At 41.6% G+C, this 16,920-nt stretch overlaps 2 protein-coding genes across 2 annotated transcripts in view; one reads left to right on the forward strand and one right to left on the reverse strand.

The window, feature by feature from the left end:
* The window catches only part of LOC109415489 (forkhead box protein J3), a 58,468-nt gene that overhangs the window by 29,796 nt on the left and 11,752 nt on the right, over positions 1–16,920 (reverse strand). The window lies entirely within an intron of this gene.
* On the forward strand, positions 2,674–16,638 carry LOC134291902 (uncharacterized). Its single transcript, XM_062860297.1, has 5 exons — positions 2,674–2,745; positions 2,815–3,519; positions 14,720–14,906; positions 14,968–15,373; positions 15,432–16,638. Exons 2-5 carry the CDS (start codon positions 2,925–2,927, stop codon positions 15,942–15,944), a joined length of 1,701 nt encoding a protein of 566 aa, XP_062716281.1. The 5' UTR covers positions 2,674–2,745; positions 2,815–2,924; the 3' UTR covers positions 15,945–16,638.

The raw sequence follows: 16,920 nt of genomic DNA on the forward strand, positions 1-16,920 counted from the left end.
TCAACTTTTTGAGCCAGAGTTCCACTTATGTTATGTGCCACCATACTGACCAGTCTTTGGATTCTCATAAGGAATTTCAGCAATTACATTTTTGAATAAATTCTCAAAGAAATTCTTAATCTATGAAAGAGTTCTTGAGAAGTCAAGGGAGAAGTATTATTTGGAGTAGTTGTTTTTCGTAGGATTTTCATACTAATCTCAACAAAAACGAGCATGGTGGTCTAGTGGGTATCGTTTCTGATACATATGCAGAAGGTCATGGGCTCAATCCCTGGCTCGTCCATTTTCTTCAGCCAGCCAGACCAAAGCATATTTCTTTTAATTTGAATGAGATTTTGTTCATTGCATCAACATATAACCATTGTTTCCTCACCTAGCATTTGAAAAGAGTGTATGAAAATGATGTCTTCGATTTGAAGTACTTTGAGAAAAAAAAATACACTGAGAGTAATATTCATCGCGGATCTACGTTAGATGTTAGATACTTTAAATTTTCCAAAAACCCTACACACGAAAAATAAAGTACCGTATTCAGCTATTCTAATTTAGGAAAAAGTTCAGATTCCTGAATGTTCATCAAACCGAAGTTCGGCAAAAAATTACCGAATGTTTGGTAAGCTCCACCGAATCATTGGTAATGATTACTGAACGTTCGGTAAAAAATAACCAAGCTTCGATAAAACTTCCCAGCTTTTGGGTAGTACGCTGATCGCAAGAAATCTCGATGCGTGGAAAATTCAGGCAAGGAATCGCTCAAGAAATAATAAAGCGTCGCTTAATTCCGGATCCTAGTACGGAGCTGAAACGAAACGTCAAATCAAATGGGGCTTGCTGTGTTAAATTTCTTGACCATTCTGGTCACGGATAAATATTGCACTGAACGAAAATTACTTGAGCGATTCCATTTGAAGTGCATACCTCGCATCTTACCAAAAATAAAACAGCCGAAAAAGTGGCTCTGAAATAAGTGTGTGCCCTTTGATTTTTCTATTTTTTTATATTGTTCAAGCAAAAATCCGAAAAATAAGATAAATAAATGGGATCTTGAAACATAGTTTTCATAGCTTTTTTCATGATTTACTATTTTAAACAATTATTTTTCACACATGTAAATTTTCAGGCCGTCTCGAACAACATTTTATGTCTATTTTTTTGAAAATTATATATTGTATGAAAAATCTTTTTTTGTAGAAAAAAAATTCAAAAATTGTTTCCTCCTGCTTGTTTAAAAAATCGATAAAAAATTAAAATTTGAGAAAAACAGTTAGATGCATTTGACCATCCTGGGCCACTTGGCATATTTTGAGGCTGACTTCCAGCCTCGATATAGCCTTTTTCTGTATATTTATAAAAAATAAAAAATGAAGGATATGGTTTTTAAAAAAATAAAATGATATGAAATCCAACACAGATCCGCAGTGAATATAACTTTCAGTGTATTTTTTTCTAAAAAATATCGAAAATCATCTTCGAAAACACCATTTCAATCCCACCACACACCTTCGAGTTACAATGTTTTGAAGATGAAAATTAGATTTCCTTCATACGCTTTTTTCCAAAAGTTAGATGAATAATATTGCAAAACAAGTAATTTAAAAAAAAATCGGATAACAGCTCGTACATGAGAAAAAAATCATTTGAATTGAAAACGTCGCGTTTACGCGATTCGTGCTTTTAAATGGATATGCTATATATCAAATACAGGAGATGGCCAAAATGTTTGGGATAGGCAACTTTTTTTTCTCCCACAAAAAAAGTCAACATGTTATAACTTTTCATAGAGTGCATCAAAAAATCTCAAATTTTGACTGTTTGTCAACCAATCATATGTGCATCATTGGTACAAATTTGGGCTCAATTGATCAATCTTTCGCTAAGTTAGAACCGTTCGGGCAAAACACTATTTTTAGATAACTCATTTTTGAGCTGTCATATCTTGGAAACCAGTGAACCGAATTGAATGAAATTTTGAGCGTACACTAACAATATACAAATGCTTCACAAACTATTAAAACAAAGATATTTTTTGAACGTTGAAAAATTATCAGGGATTGACACTTTTTGGATTTTTCTCGAAAAAATGTATTTTTTTTACGTCAATGTCTATAAATTTTAGTGTTGCTGTCCAAAGATTTTCCACCTCTGTTCTCAAGTTATCTTAAATCAGACATATTAGAGCCTATTTAGATTAAAGGAAGAACACATTTGGTAATTTTTGTGTGGTATTGTAAATTTGACTTATTTTCCACTATATGGGTAAAAATTTCAACCCTGTATAACCTAATTCGCCGTAAGAAAATATTGTTTTTTATAACGTTGTATTAAGTATCAGTTGTCAGTATTAAGTTGTCTTAAAAATAGAGTTTTACCCGAACGGTTCTAACTTCGCGAAAAATTATTCAATCGAGACCAAATTTGTACCAATGATGCACATATGATAGGTTGACAAACAGTCAAAATTTGAGATTTTTTTATGCACTCTATGAAAAGTTACAGCATGTTGAGTTTTTTTGTGTTAGCAAAAAAGTTGCCTATCCCAAACATTTCGTCCACCCCTTGTACTTTCCGGATACTAAATGACCAATATTTGAAGTATACTAGTCGCATAATCAATCAGTAGAACTTCTCTTTAAATACGGCGCCGGTTACTCGCAATTTTTGTTTGCACCAAAATGGATTCACTTGAAGTATTTCTACCAGACAGCCAGTTTGAGCAGGCATTCTCATCCTTGATTGATCACATTTGTGAGTATTTCTGATATCTTTATCACTTGATATTGTTTCCATATCTTCATACATTTTTTTCTTCCACAGTTATAACCTATGTGGTGGCGACTCGTGCGGCATGCATTCTGTTTAGCAGCGATTCCACCAACTCACTGATTAACACCATACAAATTTCCGCAACTCAGCCGGTCATCTCGATGTTCCTGAACTCCGCCGGTCGTTACGACCCCAGACTAACCGCCAACATCGACATGGGTTGCCATGCTTTTGTCATGGACCAAACGAATGCAATTTTCTTTCTGGACTCATACACGATTACTCACGATCGTGCGACGATCAGACATCCCAACAAAACGCTGATCATAGTTCAGGATCCCACCACCGAACAGGACCCCGATTTCAAGGACCATGTGCGAAAGCATCCAGCGGTTCAGGATATCCCCCGGCTTCTACTGGTGGAACCACGCGGTGATGAAATTGACCTGTACACTCATTGGTTCAAGGGAACCTCTGAAGAGGCCGCGGAATTACTCTTTCTGGATACGTATTCCACGCGGAACGAATCTTTCCTGTGGGAAGCGGATCTGTTTCCTGACAAGACGATGAACATGGAGCGAAAAATGTACCGGCTGGCAAGTTTTCGATTGATTCCGCATTTTATTTTCACACCGATCTACGATGAGCCTTGGATAGCGTTGTACAAGAACCAGACGATGCGAATCGACGGAATGGGTGGACTGGTGATGGTCGAGTTTTGTGGCAAGTACAACTGCACGTGGGATTTGCAAATAGGTGAGTGTTAGATGTAATTTAATCCACCTAGCGGTGATAGTGCCTTTCTCGTCGATAATGCTCTCACGATCTTTCCGTCGATGTAAGCCAAAGTGTTCTCAATCCTTATAAATACTTTATAAGAAAAGCAAGCATTTTATCAAAGCCATCATTGAATTGACTTCAAACTTATTGATGGCACATAGTCCGACGTTATGTTCAACGTATAAGCAGAGCTGAAAAATATCAGACTTCTCAGTTGACTGCTTGAGCATCTTCACTAACACTGGAGGCCGATCAATATCAAAACGATTCCTACAAGCCAAGATATATTTTTTCACACAATCACAAATCACTTTGCGATCTTCGCCAATGTTTTTTTTCTGCACACTTTAGGCTATATTTTATTATCATATCATAGGTTACAAAATTCAAAAAAAAAAATGGACAAAAAATGCAAGCATGTGAAATTTTTCATGTAAACTTCAACCACTTACAGAGCGCGAGGGTGCAACCATTAAAATTTTACCCAGTAATTTTATACGCAAAAGGGGATTAAAAAACTTTTGTTCGGGGTTGATGCGATTAAATTCAAATTTTCCCATACAACGTTGACTCATCCTACTGTATATGATCGTCGCATCACCAAATCGAAGTCGCGACTCGCGTGACATGCAAAGTTGCAGATGTGAAATTAATTTGAACCAATTATTGGCATCGCGCATCATTGAGCTTATTAAGAGCTACAATTGATTGATTTGTCTTTATTAAAGAGACTTTCAGCCCTTGGCTGGTACGTCTCTATTAAAAGCTACAATATGTACTCATCCGAATCGAGATGCGACACTTAAAACCAAGTAAAAACTCAATTTTCGCTTCCCAGATCACTTCGAATTTCAACAAAAAGCATAATCTGAAATTGTGTGATTTGATGAGCACAGCACAGATAAACAGACATATCACTTGCAACAAATTGCGATCCGCCTAGACGGTGGAAGTGAATAAACGTCAAACAGGAGCGCAAACGATGCGTGTGATGTAAGCGTTCAATTGGCGAACTGCTAAATATTTGAATCAACTGTTGAAAACAACAACGATATGTAGTGTATAGTCTGTTTCTATGGGGGTTTAATTTGTCAAATTTTGTTTCTCTTACACATATTTATCGTTTGTATTGATTTTGTTCACCGGTAGTCTCTAATGTAGCTATAAAATGTGTGAGCCTATTTTATAGCTAACCGTTCCTCAGGTTATTAAAAAAGCCGTGGTTTGATGTGTCGCACGGTACATTTGGTCAATTTCGATGAGACACCCGCAACTGGTTCCGGGACACTACCGAGTCTCCCAAGTATAGTCTGAGACCATTTTATTGCTAATGTTCATTATGTTACTTAGAAAACCACGATTTCATGTTTCGCGTGCATGGGTATGGATCACTTTTACGTTTGACCACTTCCAGTGGGACACCCAGAACCGGTTTAAGGACACTACCGGTTGTCTAAAATATGGTCTTACGAATCGATCATCGTGTTATCGAAAAAGCTGCTATTTGATAAATAAAAGAAAATCGGGTTAAGTACGGTTCCTTTGAATTCCACTAAGAATTTGCATCCTTTGACAGATACGTATTTCGACCTCAACTGTAAGGTCGTCTTCAGTGTCTTGTACTTGACTCGACTGAAGAGATCCATCGCATTCTACACGTCTCATACATCATAGGTAAAAATAATAGGTAGCTTAATCTAGGTAGTTTTTTTTTTTTTTTTTTTTTTTCTCCCAAGCATGCAAAAACTTATATCTATATTAAACCTCCACCATAGAATAGGTAAAATTTCCCTCCACCACCGAATAGGTACATTTCCCTCCAGCACAGGATAGGTTAACAAAGTTCATGTATCACAGGTACATTATGAGACGCACGCCATACGAGAGTGCTTAGGGGGTAATAATTTGAAAAGCCACGAACTTCCATTGCCTTGATCCTTATTCAACAGCGTGTTAGGTACCTGTTTGTATATCTCTAGACTCTCAGCAACGTCCAATTTCCAAGGTGAAGTTACATTTCGCAAAATTTGAATATCCTCTGTAGTTACAGGGTGGCCCTCCTCAAAGACATGTTCAGCAACTTTCGACCTGAAATCGTATTCCAAACCTCTATTCACTGTCCTCTGCGCCTTTCCCACCTCCGCCATATGTTCCCTGAATCTAACCTCCAAAGACCGTTTTGTTTGACCAACGTAGACTTTATCACAATGGGAGCAACTGATTTTGTAAACGCCAGCCTTGTTTAGGGTGTTGACCGGATCTTTTGTAGAGCCTAATGAAGTCTTCAACTGATTGCTTCTGCTAGAAAATACTAAATCGATCCCGAAATTTCTGAACCTAGAACGTAAATTATTAGTGATGTGTTGATCGAAGGGGACTGATACTCGCTTCAAAGATTCTGAAATAGGGGTAAGAGTTGTTAGGGATCCTCGATATCGCAACCTCTCCTTTTTGCCAATGATGGCCTGAATTGTCCTCTCCTTATATCCGTTGATTTTCGCTGTTTCGAATATGTGAGTGAGTTCCTTATTCTTCCCGTCATCGCTTAGAGGTAGAATCTGCATTCGGTGAACCATGTGGTGAAAAGCTGCCATCTTATGTTGGAAGGAGTGATTCGACGAATAGGGGATGACACGCATGGTATTGGTAGGTTTCCTGTAAATCTCGAATTCGAACGACGAACTGTCTTCCCTCTTAACTAATAGATCCAAAAATGGAAGTTTTCCCTCCTTTTCTTCCTCGTGAGTGAACCTGATATCCTTATGTACATTGTTGATGACCTCTAGAACCTTAGATAAAGCTTCCCGTTTGATCACACTGAAAATATCGTCGACGTACCTCCACCATTTCTCCGGAAGTAAACCTTGCTCCTTAAGCTTGGTTTCTAAATTTGCCATGAAAAGCTCGCATAAAAATGGGGATAGGGGATTTCCCATGGGGGCACCTTTGGTCTGCTTGTAGAACTGTCCACGGAATTGGAAGTAATTCTCATCCATGCACAGTCTGGCCAAACGTAAATAAGTCCTAACTTTTCCTTTCCAAGCTGCGTCAGACTTTTGGGGTAGTAACCAATCCTCGAGAAGATTAAGAGTATCCTTTACAGGGACACTTGGGAATAGTGCTGCGACGTCGAAAGAAACCATAATCTCGTCCTCCTTGATGGTTCCTGATTCCAACAACTTTTGGGTGAATTCCTGAGTGTTTTTGACCGAACTGGTGGGGAAGGGTTTTGGCATACTTTGGAACTCTTGAACTAACCATTTAGCCAATTTGTGGGTAGGGGATCCTTCAGCTGAAATAATCTCTCGCATCTCTTGACCGGGTTTGTGAATTTTAGGAAGACCTTTGATCCGCGGAAGAATGGGATTTGCTTCCTTCAAACGAGCCTCTCCGATGATGGGTTTACAGTCCTTCAGGGTCTTGTCTGTCAGCCTTATTAGTCCGGGTAGTGGATCTACTCGTAGATGTCTGTATGGTCCTTCGTTTATCTTCTTCTCCATCTGTTCGTTGTAGTCCTTCTTGTCCATAATAACAACCGCGTTACCTTTGTCTGCCTTCATGTAGTATACTGGTTTCTTTTTAAGTTCCGTTACAATCCTTGTCTCGTCTGAATTTACCTTACTGCGCTGTCCTGTTTTGATGGCGTCTGCTACGATGTTCCTGGCTGTATTTTGGTCTTTGATGTTAACGTTCTGTGTGATCGCTGTTTCCATGTCCACGATGATCTGTTCCACGTCTGGCTTCGAAGTAACCGCATATCCTAACCCCTTGTTGAGGTGTGTCAATTGTTCCTCTGTGAACTGTTGCGTCGAAAGGTTTACTACGAATCCTTCAATGGGTTGAACCTTGACCTTAATCCTATGACTAACGGGTGTTAGTTTCTCCTTTTGACATTTCTTCAGAAATGCCACGTCCTTCTGAATGCTGATGATGGATCTCTTCAAATCGATGAAATAACTCTGCTCCGTCCGCTTGGTAGCCATGATGATGATGATTAACCTGGGCTTGTTAGGGGAATATCTGTAAATAAAAGAAAATCGGGTTAAGTACGGTTCCTTTGAATTCCACTAAGAATTTGCATCCTTTGACAGATACGTATTTCGACCTCAACTGTAAGGTCGTCTTCAGTGTCTTGTACTTGACTCGACTGAAGAGATCCATCTCTTCCATGTCCTCTGCGCCTTTCCCACCTCAGTGAATAGAGGTTTGGAATACGATTTCAGGTCGAAAGTTGCTGAACATGTCTTTGAGGAGGGCCACCCTGTAACTACAGAGGATATTCAAATTTTGCGAAATGTAACTTCACCTTGGAAATTGGACGTTGCTGAGAGTCTAGAGATATACAAACAGGTACCTAACACGCTGTTGAATAAGGATCAAGGCAATGGAAGTTCGTGGCTTTTCAAATTATTACCCCCTAAGCACTCTCGTATGGCGTGCGTCTCATAATGTACCTGTGATACATGAACTTTGTTAACCTATCCTGTGCTGGAGGGAAATGTACCTATTCGGTGGTGGAGGGAAATTTTACCTATTCTATGGTGGAGGTTTAATATAGATATAAGTTTTTGCATGCTTGGGAGAAAAAAAAAAAAAAACTACCTAGATTAAGCTACCTATTATTTTTACCTATGATGTATGAGACGTGTAGAATGCGATGGATCTCTTCAGTCGAGTCAAGTACAAGACACTGAAGACGACCTTACAGTTGAGGTCGAAATACGTATCTGTCAAAGGATGCAAATTCTTAGTGGAATTCAAAGGAACCGTACTTAACCCGATTTTCTTTTATTTACAGATATTCCCCTAACAAGCCCAGGTTAATCATCATGCTATTTGATGTACTGTCCAACCTCCCATATTAATCACTTTTTAATACGACTCTTTTTAATTCGTACCTAGCTCATTCGACATTTGTCGAATTAAAAAATGATCAAATGTCACAGTGATATACAGCGGTCTTGGAAGGAATAGTTCACAAAATTATGTTTGTACAAAAAGCGTTGTTCGATTTGAATTAAGAGCTCTGGGATTTATTTGTCCGGAAGTGAAACTTTTTCTATAGTAAATCCTATTCATTCATTTCATTCATTTAGTATTACATCAAATTCAAGATAAAACTGAATCAACAATATTTCTCCATAATACACGGTTCGTGGCTGCCGCTCTCCATCCTCGGTCGCGCCCGATGCTCACCAAGTCACGCTCCACCTGGTCCGCCCATCGTGCTCTCTGCGCTCCACGCCTTCTTGTGCCAACCGGATCAGTTGCAAACACCAGCTTTGCAGGGTTGTTGTCCGGCATTCTTGCAACACGCCCTGCCCACCGTATCCTTCCGGCTTTGGCCACCTTCTGGATGCTGGGTTCGCCGTAAAGTGCAGCGAGCTCGTGGTTCATCCTTCTCCGCCACACACCGTTCTCCTGCACACCGCCGAAGATCGTTCTTAGCACGCGTCGCTCGAAAACTTCAAGTGCTTGTAGGTCCTCCTCGAGCATGGTCCATGTCTCGTGCCCGTAGAGGATCACCGGTCTTATTAGCGTTTTGTACATGGTGCATTTGGTGCGTGGATGAATCTATTTAGACCGCAGTTTCTTCTGGAGCCCGTAGTAGGCCCGACTTCCGCTGATGATGCGCCTCCGAATTTCACGGCTCACGTTGTTGTCAGCCGTCAGTAAGGATCCGAGGTAGACGAATTCCTCCACCACCTCGAAAGTATCCCCGTCTATCGTAACATTACTACCCAGACGGATCCGGTCGTTTTCGGTTCCGCCTACCAGCATGTACTTTGTTTTTGAGGCATTCACCACCAGTCCGACCTTTGCTGCTTCGCGTTTCAGGCGGGTGTACAGTTCTGCCATCGTTCCAAATGTTCTAGCGATAATGTCCATGTCGTCCGCAAAGCACACAAATTGACCGGATTTTGTGTCCCCGGCTGTTGAGCCCGGCTCGTCGCATCACACCTTCCAGAGCGATGTTGAAGAGTAGACATGAGAGTCCGTCACCTTGTCGCAGTCCCCGGCGAGATACGAATGAACTGGATAGTTCACCCGAAATCCTTACGCTGTTCTGCACACCGTCCATCGTTGCTCTTATCAGTTTGAACAGCTTTCCCGGGAAAGCTGTTCCGTCCATGATTTTCCAATGCTCTGTGCGGTAGATACCGTCGTATGCCGCTTTGAAGTCGATGAACAGGTGGTGCGTTGGGACCTGGTATTCACGACATTTCTGGTGGATTTGCCGTACGGTGAAGATCTGGTCCGTTGTCGACCGGCCGTCGATGAAACCGGCTTGGTAACTTCCCACGAACTCATTTACTTTAGGTGAAAGACGACGGAAGATGATCTGGGATAGCACTTTGTAGGCGGCATTCAAAATGGTGATCGCTCGAAAGTTCTCACACATTAACTTGTCGCCTTTCTTGTGGATGGGACAGATTATCCCTTCCTTCCACTCCTCCGGTAGCTGTTCGGTTTCCCAGATCTTGACTACTAACTGGTGCAGACAGGAGGCCAACTTTTCCAGGCCCATCTTGATGAGTTCTGCTGCGATACCGTCCTTACCAGCTGCTTTGTTGTTTTTGAGCTGGTGGATGGCATCCTTAACTTCCCTCAGCGTGGGAGTTGGTTCGTTCACGTCCTCCGCTGCGCCAACATAGTCATACCCTCCGCTGTCTTGATCCCCCGTGCCTACATTCTCTTCGCCATTCAGGTGTTCGTCGAAGTGCTGCTTCCACTTTTCGATCACCTCACGTTGATCCGTCAGGAGGCTCCCGTCCTTATCCCTGCAGATTTCGGCTTGCGGCACGTAGCCTTAGCGGGATGCTTCTGGTAGAATTTACGTGTCTCTTGTGAACGTGTCCTTCTCCTCCAGAACCGCTCTGCACTCCTCGTCGATCCAATCGTTTCGTCGACTCCGTTCTACGTATCCGATAGTGCTCTCGGCTGCGTTGTTGATGGCTTTTTTTTACTGTACTCCAGTAGTCCTCTAGAGGGGCCACATCGAGCACACCCTCGTCCGGCAACGCTGCCTCGAGATTCTGCGCGTATGCGGTGGCGACATCCGGATGTTTCAGTCGCTCTAGATCGTACCGGGGCGGCCTACAGTACTGTACATTGTTAAAAACGGAGAGTTTTGGGGGCAGTTTAACCATCAGCAAGAAGTGATCAGAGTCGATATTAGTGCCACGATAGGTCCTAACGTCGATAATGTCGGAGAAGTGCCACCCATTAATCAGAACGTGGTCGATTTGCGATTCCGTTTGTTGTGGTGATCTCCAGGTGTAACGATACGGGAGGCTGTGCTGGAAAAAGGTGCTACGAATGGTCATGTTCTTGGAGGCGGCGATATCAATGAGTCGTAGGCCGTTTTCGTTCGTCTGCTGGTGGGCGCTGAACTTACCAATCGTCGGTCTGAATTCCTCCTCCTGGCCTACCTGAGCGTTTAGATCCCCTGTGATGATCTTGACGTCTTGGTTTGGGCAGCGGTCGTACTCGCGTTCGAGCTGCGCGTAAAATGCGTCTTTGTCATCATCAGTGCTTCCGGAGTGAGGGCTGTGCACGTTTATTATGCTAATGTTGAAGAATCGGCCCTTGATCCTCAAGCTGTTCCCAGCTCACGTGTGTTGCCGCAACTCTGGTAGATGGTATGATTACCTCTAAACGTTCGCACCAGAGATTCTGTCCAACACACCTCCTGCAGCGCTACGATTCCGAACCCGCGGTCCTTCAGTATATCGGCGAGTATGCGGGTGCTCCCGATGAAGTTGAGAGATCTGCAGTTCCACGTACCGAGCTTCCAATCGCAAGTCCCTTTTCGTCGCTGTGGTCGTCGCCATTGGTATCGGTTCGCATTCTTCTGTTGTTGATTTTCCGGTGCTAGTCTTTTTTACGGCTGGCTCGCAGGGCCTGACACCAACCCACTAACCCAGGGAGCTGGGCTTACTTTCCCGGAGGCTACGGGTTCTGCATTGTCATTTTCTCCAACTACAGTGCTAAATAGCTAGGCTCAAGCGCCAGTCTTCGCCGGGGTTGGTGTTTTTAATGAGCGCCCAGTAGATAATATTTTACCTGAGCTTCCACTCCCGAATTCCTCCGGAAATTTCACCCAGAATTCCTCCGGAAATTCCACCAGGAATTTCTCCGGGAATTCCTCCAGGAACTCCTCCGGATTTTTTTTTCCATGAATGCCTCTGGAAATTCCTCCAGGAATGCCCAAGGAACTATAGGAGGAATTTTCGAAAGAACTCCTGGCGGAATATTTTGAGGAAATTCCTGGGAGAATTCCTGGAGGAAGTCTTGGAGGAATTCTTGGAAAATTTGCCGAAGGAAGTCACGGAGGAATTCTCATAAAAACTCATAAACTCATAAAAATTTCAGGGGGAAGTTCCTGGAGAAATTCTTGGAGGAAGTTTCGGAGGAACTTACGTAGGAGCTCCTGAAGGAATTTTTGGTGGAATTTTGGAGATATTCTTTAGGTGATACCTGTTTGAATTTTCGGAAGAAACTTCTGGAGGAAACTCCGGGGTTTGCGGAGGTAACTTGTGCAAGAGCGTTCGGAAGCATTTTACGCGGAATCACCCGAAACGATTTTTTGGAAAATTCTCTGTAATTAATTTCTGGAGGAACCCTCACAATATCCAGGAAGTATGTTTAAAAGGAATTCTTGGATGAATCCCCGGAATCAAATCTCCATAAGAAACTCCTGGAGGAATCCCTAAAAGGAATTCCTGTGACACTTTTTGGAGGAAACTCCTCGAAGAATCCTCGGAATGAGTTTTTGGTAACATCGCTGGATTGAATAAACTTGAAAAACAACCTTCAAGAGGATGAATTCTGGAGGAAATTCTTTGGAAAGGTTGCGGAATTCCATGAGGAATCTGCGGAAGGCATTCCTGGATGCATTCTCAGAATGAATACCCAACAGTGGCAATTTCTGGTTCAAAGCATAAATATACGGATAGCTCGTGGTCGCATGATTGCGTTTTTTCATCTTCAAAAAATTGACCCCGGAACCACCGGAACCGATTCCCTGGAAATCCGAATATCGATTCTAAAATGGCCAACAGTATTTCAGATAATGCAATATTAGCCCAGAATGATGAAGGGTGAGTCGATAATTATTATGCCATTTTCAAACTAACGTAACTTTTTTCCTACTTCACCAAAATCGACCAAATTTTGAACAATTTCTCTTTATAGTCTATTGTTTACATAAAATGAATTGATCAGTTATCAGTGAGATTCCGGTCGATATAGAATAAATTTAGTTACTAGTTCTAAAAAAGATGTTGTACAATCACATGCTAAAATCTAAAATCATGGTATTGCCCCTCGGAACAATTAATGATTATACATTATCGGATCATCTTAATGTTCGTCAATAGGTTTCAGGAAAGGTTGTCAGTGAAACATGAGCTTGGTGCTGGGTGAAAACCAGGCACGATGCGCATAAACAAACCAGAGAGCTTTAATTATTTGTTTCAAGTGGAGCCTGAACATGCCCACATGGAGAGCGTTAATTGAAAATGTCGTGAATTTCACTAAAACGCATCCTAAATTTGAACCTATACCAAAAAGTTGAAATACATACATATACTGAACTACAGTAAAAATTTGGTTTAATTTCGTTAACTGTAGACAATTTGAGAATCAGTTGAAGGTAGGGTGGCACAATAATTAACGACTCACCCTTTATTTTGAAAACCACGATATTTGAGATGCCGCATGACGGTGTTGAACCATTTTCAAAACTTGGCCCCGGAACTGGATTCTGGAAAATCTTTAAACCGATTCCATAATGGCCAAATGTATTCTAAGTGGCCAATCATTATGATAAAATGCCATAATTTTAAAAATCATGAAGTTTGATATGTATGGTGTTTGTTTATTTTCGAAAATTGGACTCCGGAAACACCGGAACCGATTCCCGGGAAATCCAAATAACGGTTCCAAAATGGCCAACGGTATTTCAGACAACGCCAAAACAGCACAGAATGATGTATCTTGAGTAGTTTGAGGTGTCGCATGATGGAATTGAATCATGATCAAAAATTGACCTCGGAACCGGTTCCCCGGAACATCCGTAAAACGAGTTCCAAGGCACGTAGTGACCGGGATGGACTTGTAGACAATTTTTTCTATCATTCCAGTGCACTTAGGTCTGAAAGCTGAACGGCTCTCATATCGGAAATTGACTTTTTCCAAAATGGCCAAATCGAATGACCCATTTTGATTCCGGAATTACTCCGGAACCAGGTGGCCATTCCAGCAATCCCTAGCAAATCCCTAAATAAGAAGGATGTCCGCTTATTGTGTCAAAATTTGGTCGAAAAACATTGAAAAACAAAAAAGTTATAACGAAAAGAGTACTTTTTTGCACTCTCGTTAGGGGGGGTTAGCGTTGGTAACGGAAGGGTTAAAATGTTTGCACTCAGGAACCTAACACCCTGTATATGACATGAAGAAGATGTCCGCAGTCCAAAAATTGTGACCAGAATATCCAAGATGGCGATTGGGAATCCAAGATGGCGGCTGTTTGGAATTTGAGTCTACAGTCATGCAATATGGGTATATTTGATATGGGTTAGGAGTCTGGAGTCCAAAAATGGTGACCAGAATGTTTAATATGGCGGAAATAAATCCAAATTGACAGCTCAAAATTTAGGATAGCAGCTTTTATAAAAATTTAAGGTTAAAATATCAAAAGATAAATAAACGAAATGATTTCTGGCGCCATGAAATGGATTTGTGTTAAACGTATGCATAGGCGAAACTACTGGGGGTGCCGGGGGTGCCAGGCACCCCCTACAATTTGAATGCATTGCTGTGAGATATGGGGCGATGAATGATGAATGGATGAACAAATGAATATTTGTTTGTAGTGCACCCCCTGAAAAAAATCCGTAGTTTCGCTCATGAACGTATGAAAGTGAGATATTTATCAAAAAGCTTTTATCGTAGTTGCTTTTAGATAATACTCGAAAATTTGCACAAAAAAAGAGGTTTAGATAAACTAGGGGAATATATGCTATTTTCGACAGCATTGGTCTCTTCGTGAGGGTGTTCTCAAGAACATGTTGAACTCGAAATTACCCTCAAAACTTTCCTAACCAAACCGGAGTGTATGGGCGAATTTCGGGCTACTTGGCCGACAATATTTGTTTTTTTTTTTATTCAGATCAAGCCGGTGAATGGGGTGTAATCTACGACAACGGAACTGGCGATGGCATCATTGGAACTGTGGCCGAACGGCGTGCGGATGTCGGCGTAGGTTCCTTGTTGACATGGCAAACCACTCACAAGTTTTTGGCTTTCACCGCAACTATACGCAAGGTTGGAATTTGTGGCTTCGCTCCCCGGCCTCGGTAAGAGAAATCGCAATAGAATACCGATGGATTCCAATCACACTAGTGCTCTTCATTTCAGTTTACTTCCCCCATGGCAAACCGTTATCCTGGCATTCGAACCCGAGGTATGGTTGTACATTGGCATCAGTGTTGTATGCTGCATTGCGACCTACGCTTTGATGGCAGGCTTTGAGACCCACGTCAAAACCAAGGGCGTTGGATGGAACGCCATGAATGTAATTGCGGTGTTTTTGTTTCAAGGAGCGGGAATCCTATATCGAACTTTGCCCGAATGTATCCTGTCGATTGCCTTGATCGCTTTCACCATCAATGTGGGAAACATATTCGTGGGAAAGAATGCTAGCCTAAGAACTTTTCCGCTATTCGAGTCTCCCATTGACACGGACGCGGATATAGCGAACCGAGATATAATTTGGACCCAGACCCATGAAGCGTGGGTACATTCCCTTCTATTGAGCCAGAATGTAAGTCAGAGCATTGTTTCGGTTTGATGTGAAATTTATATTTACCACTATGTTTCAGCCCATCGTCCAGAAAGTTGTTGCCAACTTTCGTGCCCATGCCGTACCGGAATTGCTAGTCCTAGCCAACCAGGGCCACGTTGCCTTCGGAGTCAGCAAGCTGAACTACGGTCACTACATGATCGGGACATTCATCACGGCTCAAAATGTTCACCTCTACCGGTTGATGAAGGAAGACCTGTACTTCGAGTACGAAGTATCGATGACGACCAAAACGTGGCCCCTGATAGATCGCCTCTCGGATTTGATTCTTCGGATTGTGGCGTCCGGGATTAGGGCCTACCAGGAACCGATTGTTGCCAAACGGTACATGGATTATGGAGTGCAGATCAAAATTTTTCATTCACAGGACAAGGAAGAGGTTCCACCGCACGCAATGGAAGTGGAGGATTTGTTGTTAGCCTATATGGTGCTAGGAGTTGGGCTTTCTTTAGGGGTAGTGGCGTTTGCAGGGGAATATTTGTTTCATTGGCACATGGGAAGAAAACAGTCTTGGGCAGTGAAAGCGAAGTGAGAGATACGTACAAAAAGAGCACATATCATGTTAGACAAAAATAATAAAACTTCAAAACTTGTAGAGACTGCAAAAAATGGATGTATCACGTGAATTGCATTTGTAGGCTTCAAAATGAAGTGGTATTTTATGCACATGAATTGAATGAGAGCAATTATCTGGTTTCATGATATTTTTTTTATCACTATCTTCATCATGCATTGACTGTTCGATTTAAGTAATTAGGTTCCTAATTCTATTCTCGAAATCTTATTTAGACACAATAAAATCGAAATAGGGTATGTGTTCCATCAGTAATCTCACGCTCCCATATTCATCCTATTCGAAAACAAGCAATTACGGCACCGATTGATTCTGTTCTTTTTGTTTTCATGGGTGCTCACTTCTAACAAAAAATACAAAAATAAGGAACAAAACAAACAACGCTTCAATCCTTTGTTTTTCATAGGATGAAAATGGGAGCCACATGCTTAATAAGGGAACTAATACCCTACACGCTAACAATATCAAAAGCACTCAAACACGCACATAAAAGACTGTTTTGGCCGTTATTTGTTTTATGAAGCGGAACTGCTAAGAAACGCTGAACTGTGAAACCGTAGCACAGTGTACAATGGTCCGTGGGTGTCAGTGTACAATGGTTCAAATTGAAAACAAAAATATATTTACGTCTAAACCATTAGTTTAAGCTATATGCTGCCTTCGAGCAAGTTTCTTAAAATTTTTTAAACATTTTTTCCAATAATGTGAAATTGGGGTGGTCCAAATGGTTCTCAAGATCACAATGCGCAATAGTCCGAACCCACGTTTTAGCAGGAAAAAATCCCTATCTCTGTTATCGTTAATTTTAGGCGTTTGGTATCTTCAGAGAAGTTGTTTGCATTGCGATTGAGTTCTTCAGAAAAGTTGTAGGCAATGCTATTTCGAGCAACTTTGCCAAAGACGCTTTTGATCTAGCTCTTGATTTGAACGTAGT

This window comes from Aedes albopictus, chromosome 3, assembly GCF_035046485.1.
Source record: "Aedes albopictus strain Foshan chromosome 3, AalbF5, whole genome shotgun sequence".
Taxonomy (NCBI): Eukaryota; Metazoa; Arthropoda; class Insecta; order Diptera; family Culicidae; genus Aedes; species Aedes albopictus.

Excerpts from the sequence above, each read along its gene's own strand:
- LOC134291902 (XM_062860297.1), top strand. The coding sequence starts at position 2,925 with ATGTTCCTGAACTCCGCCGGTCGTTACGACCCCAGACTAACCGCCAAC. Across the intron at positions 3,520-14,719 it reads CACGTGGGATTTGCAAATAG|ATCAAGCCGGTGAATGGGGT; the intron begins GTGAGTGTTAGA and ends TTTTTTATTCAG. Across the intron at positions 15,374-15,431 it reads CCCTTCTATTGAGCCAGAAT|CCCATCGTCCAGAAAGTTGT; the intron begins GTAAGTCAGAGC and ends ACTATGTTTCAG.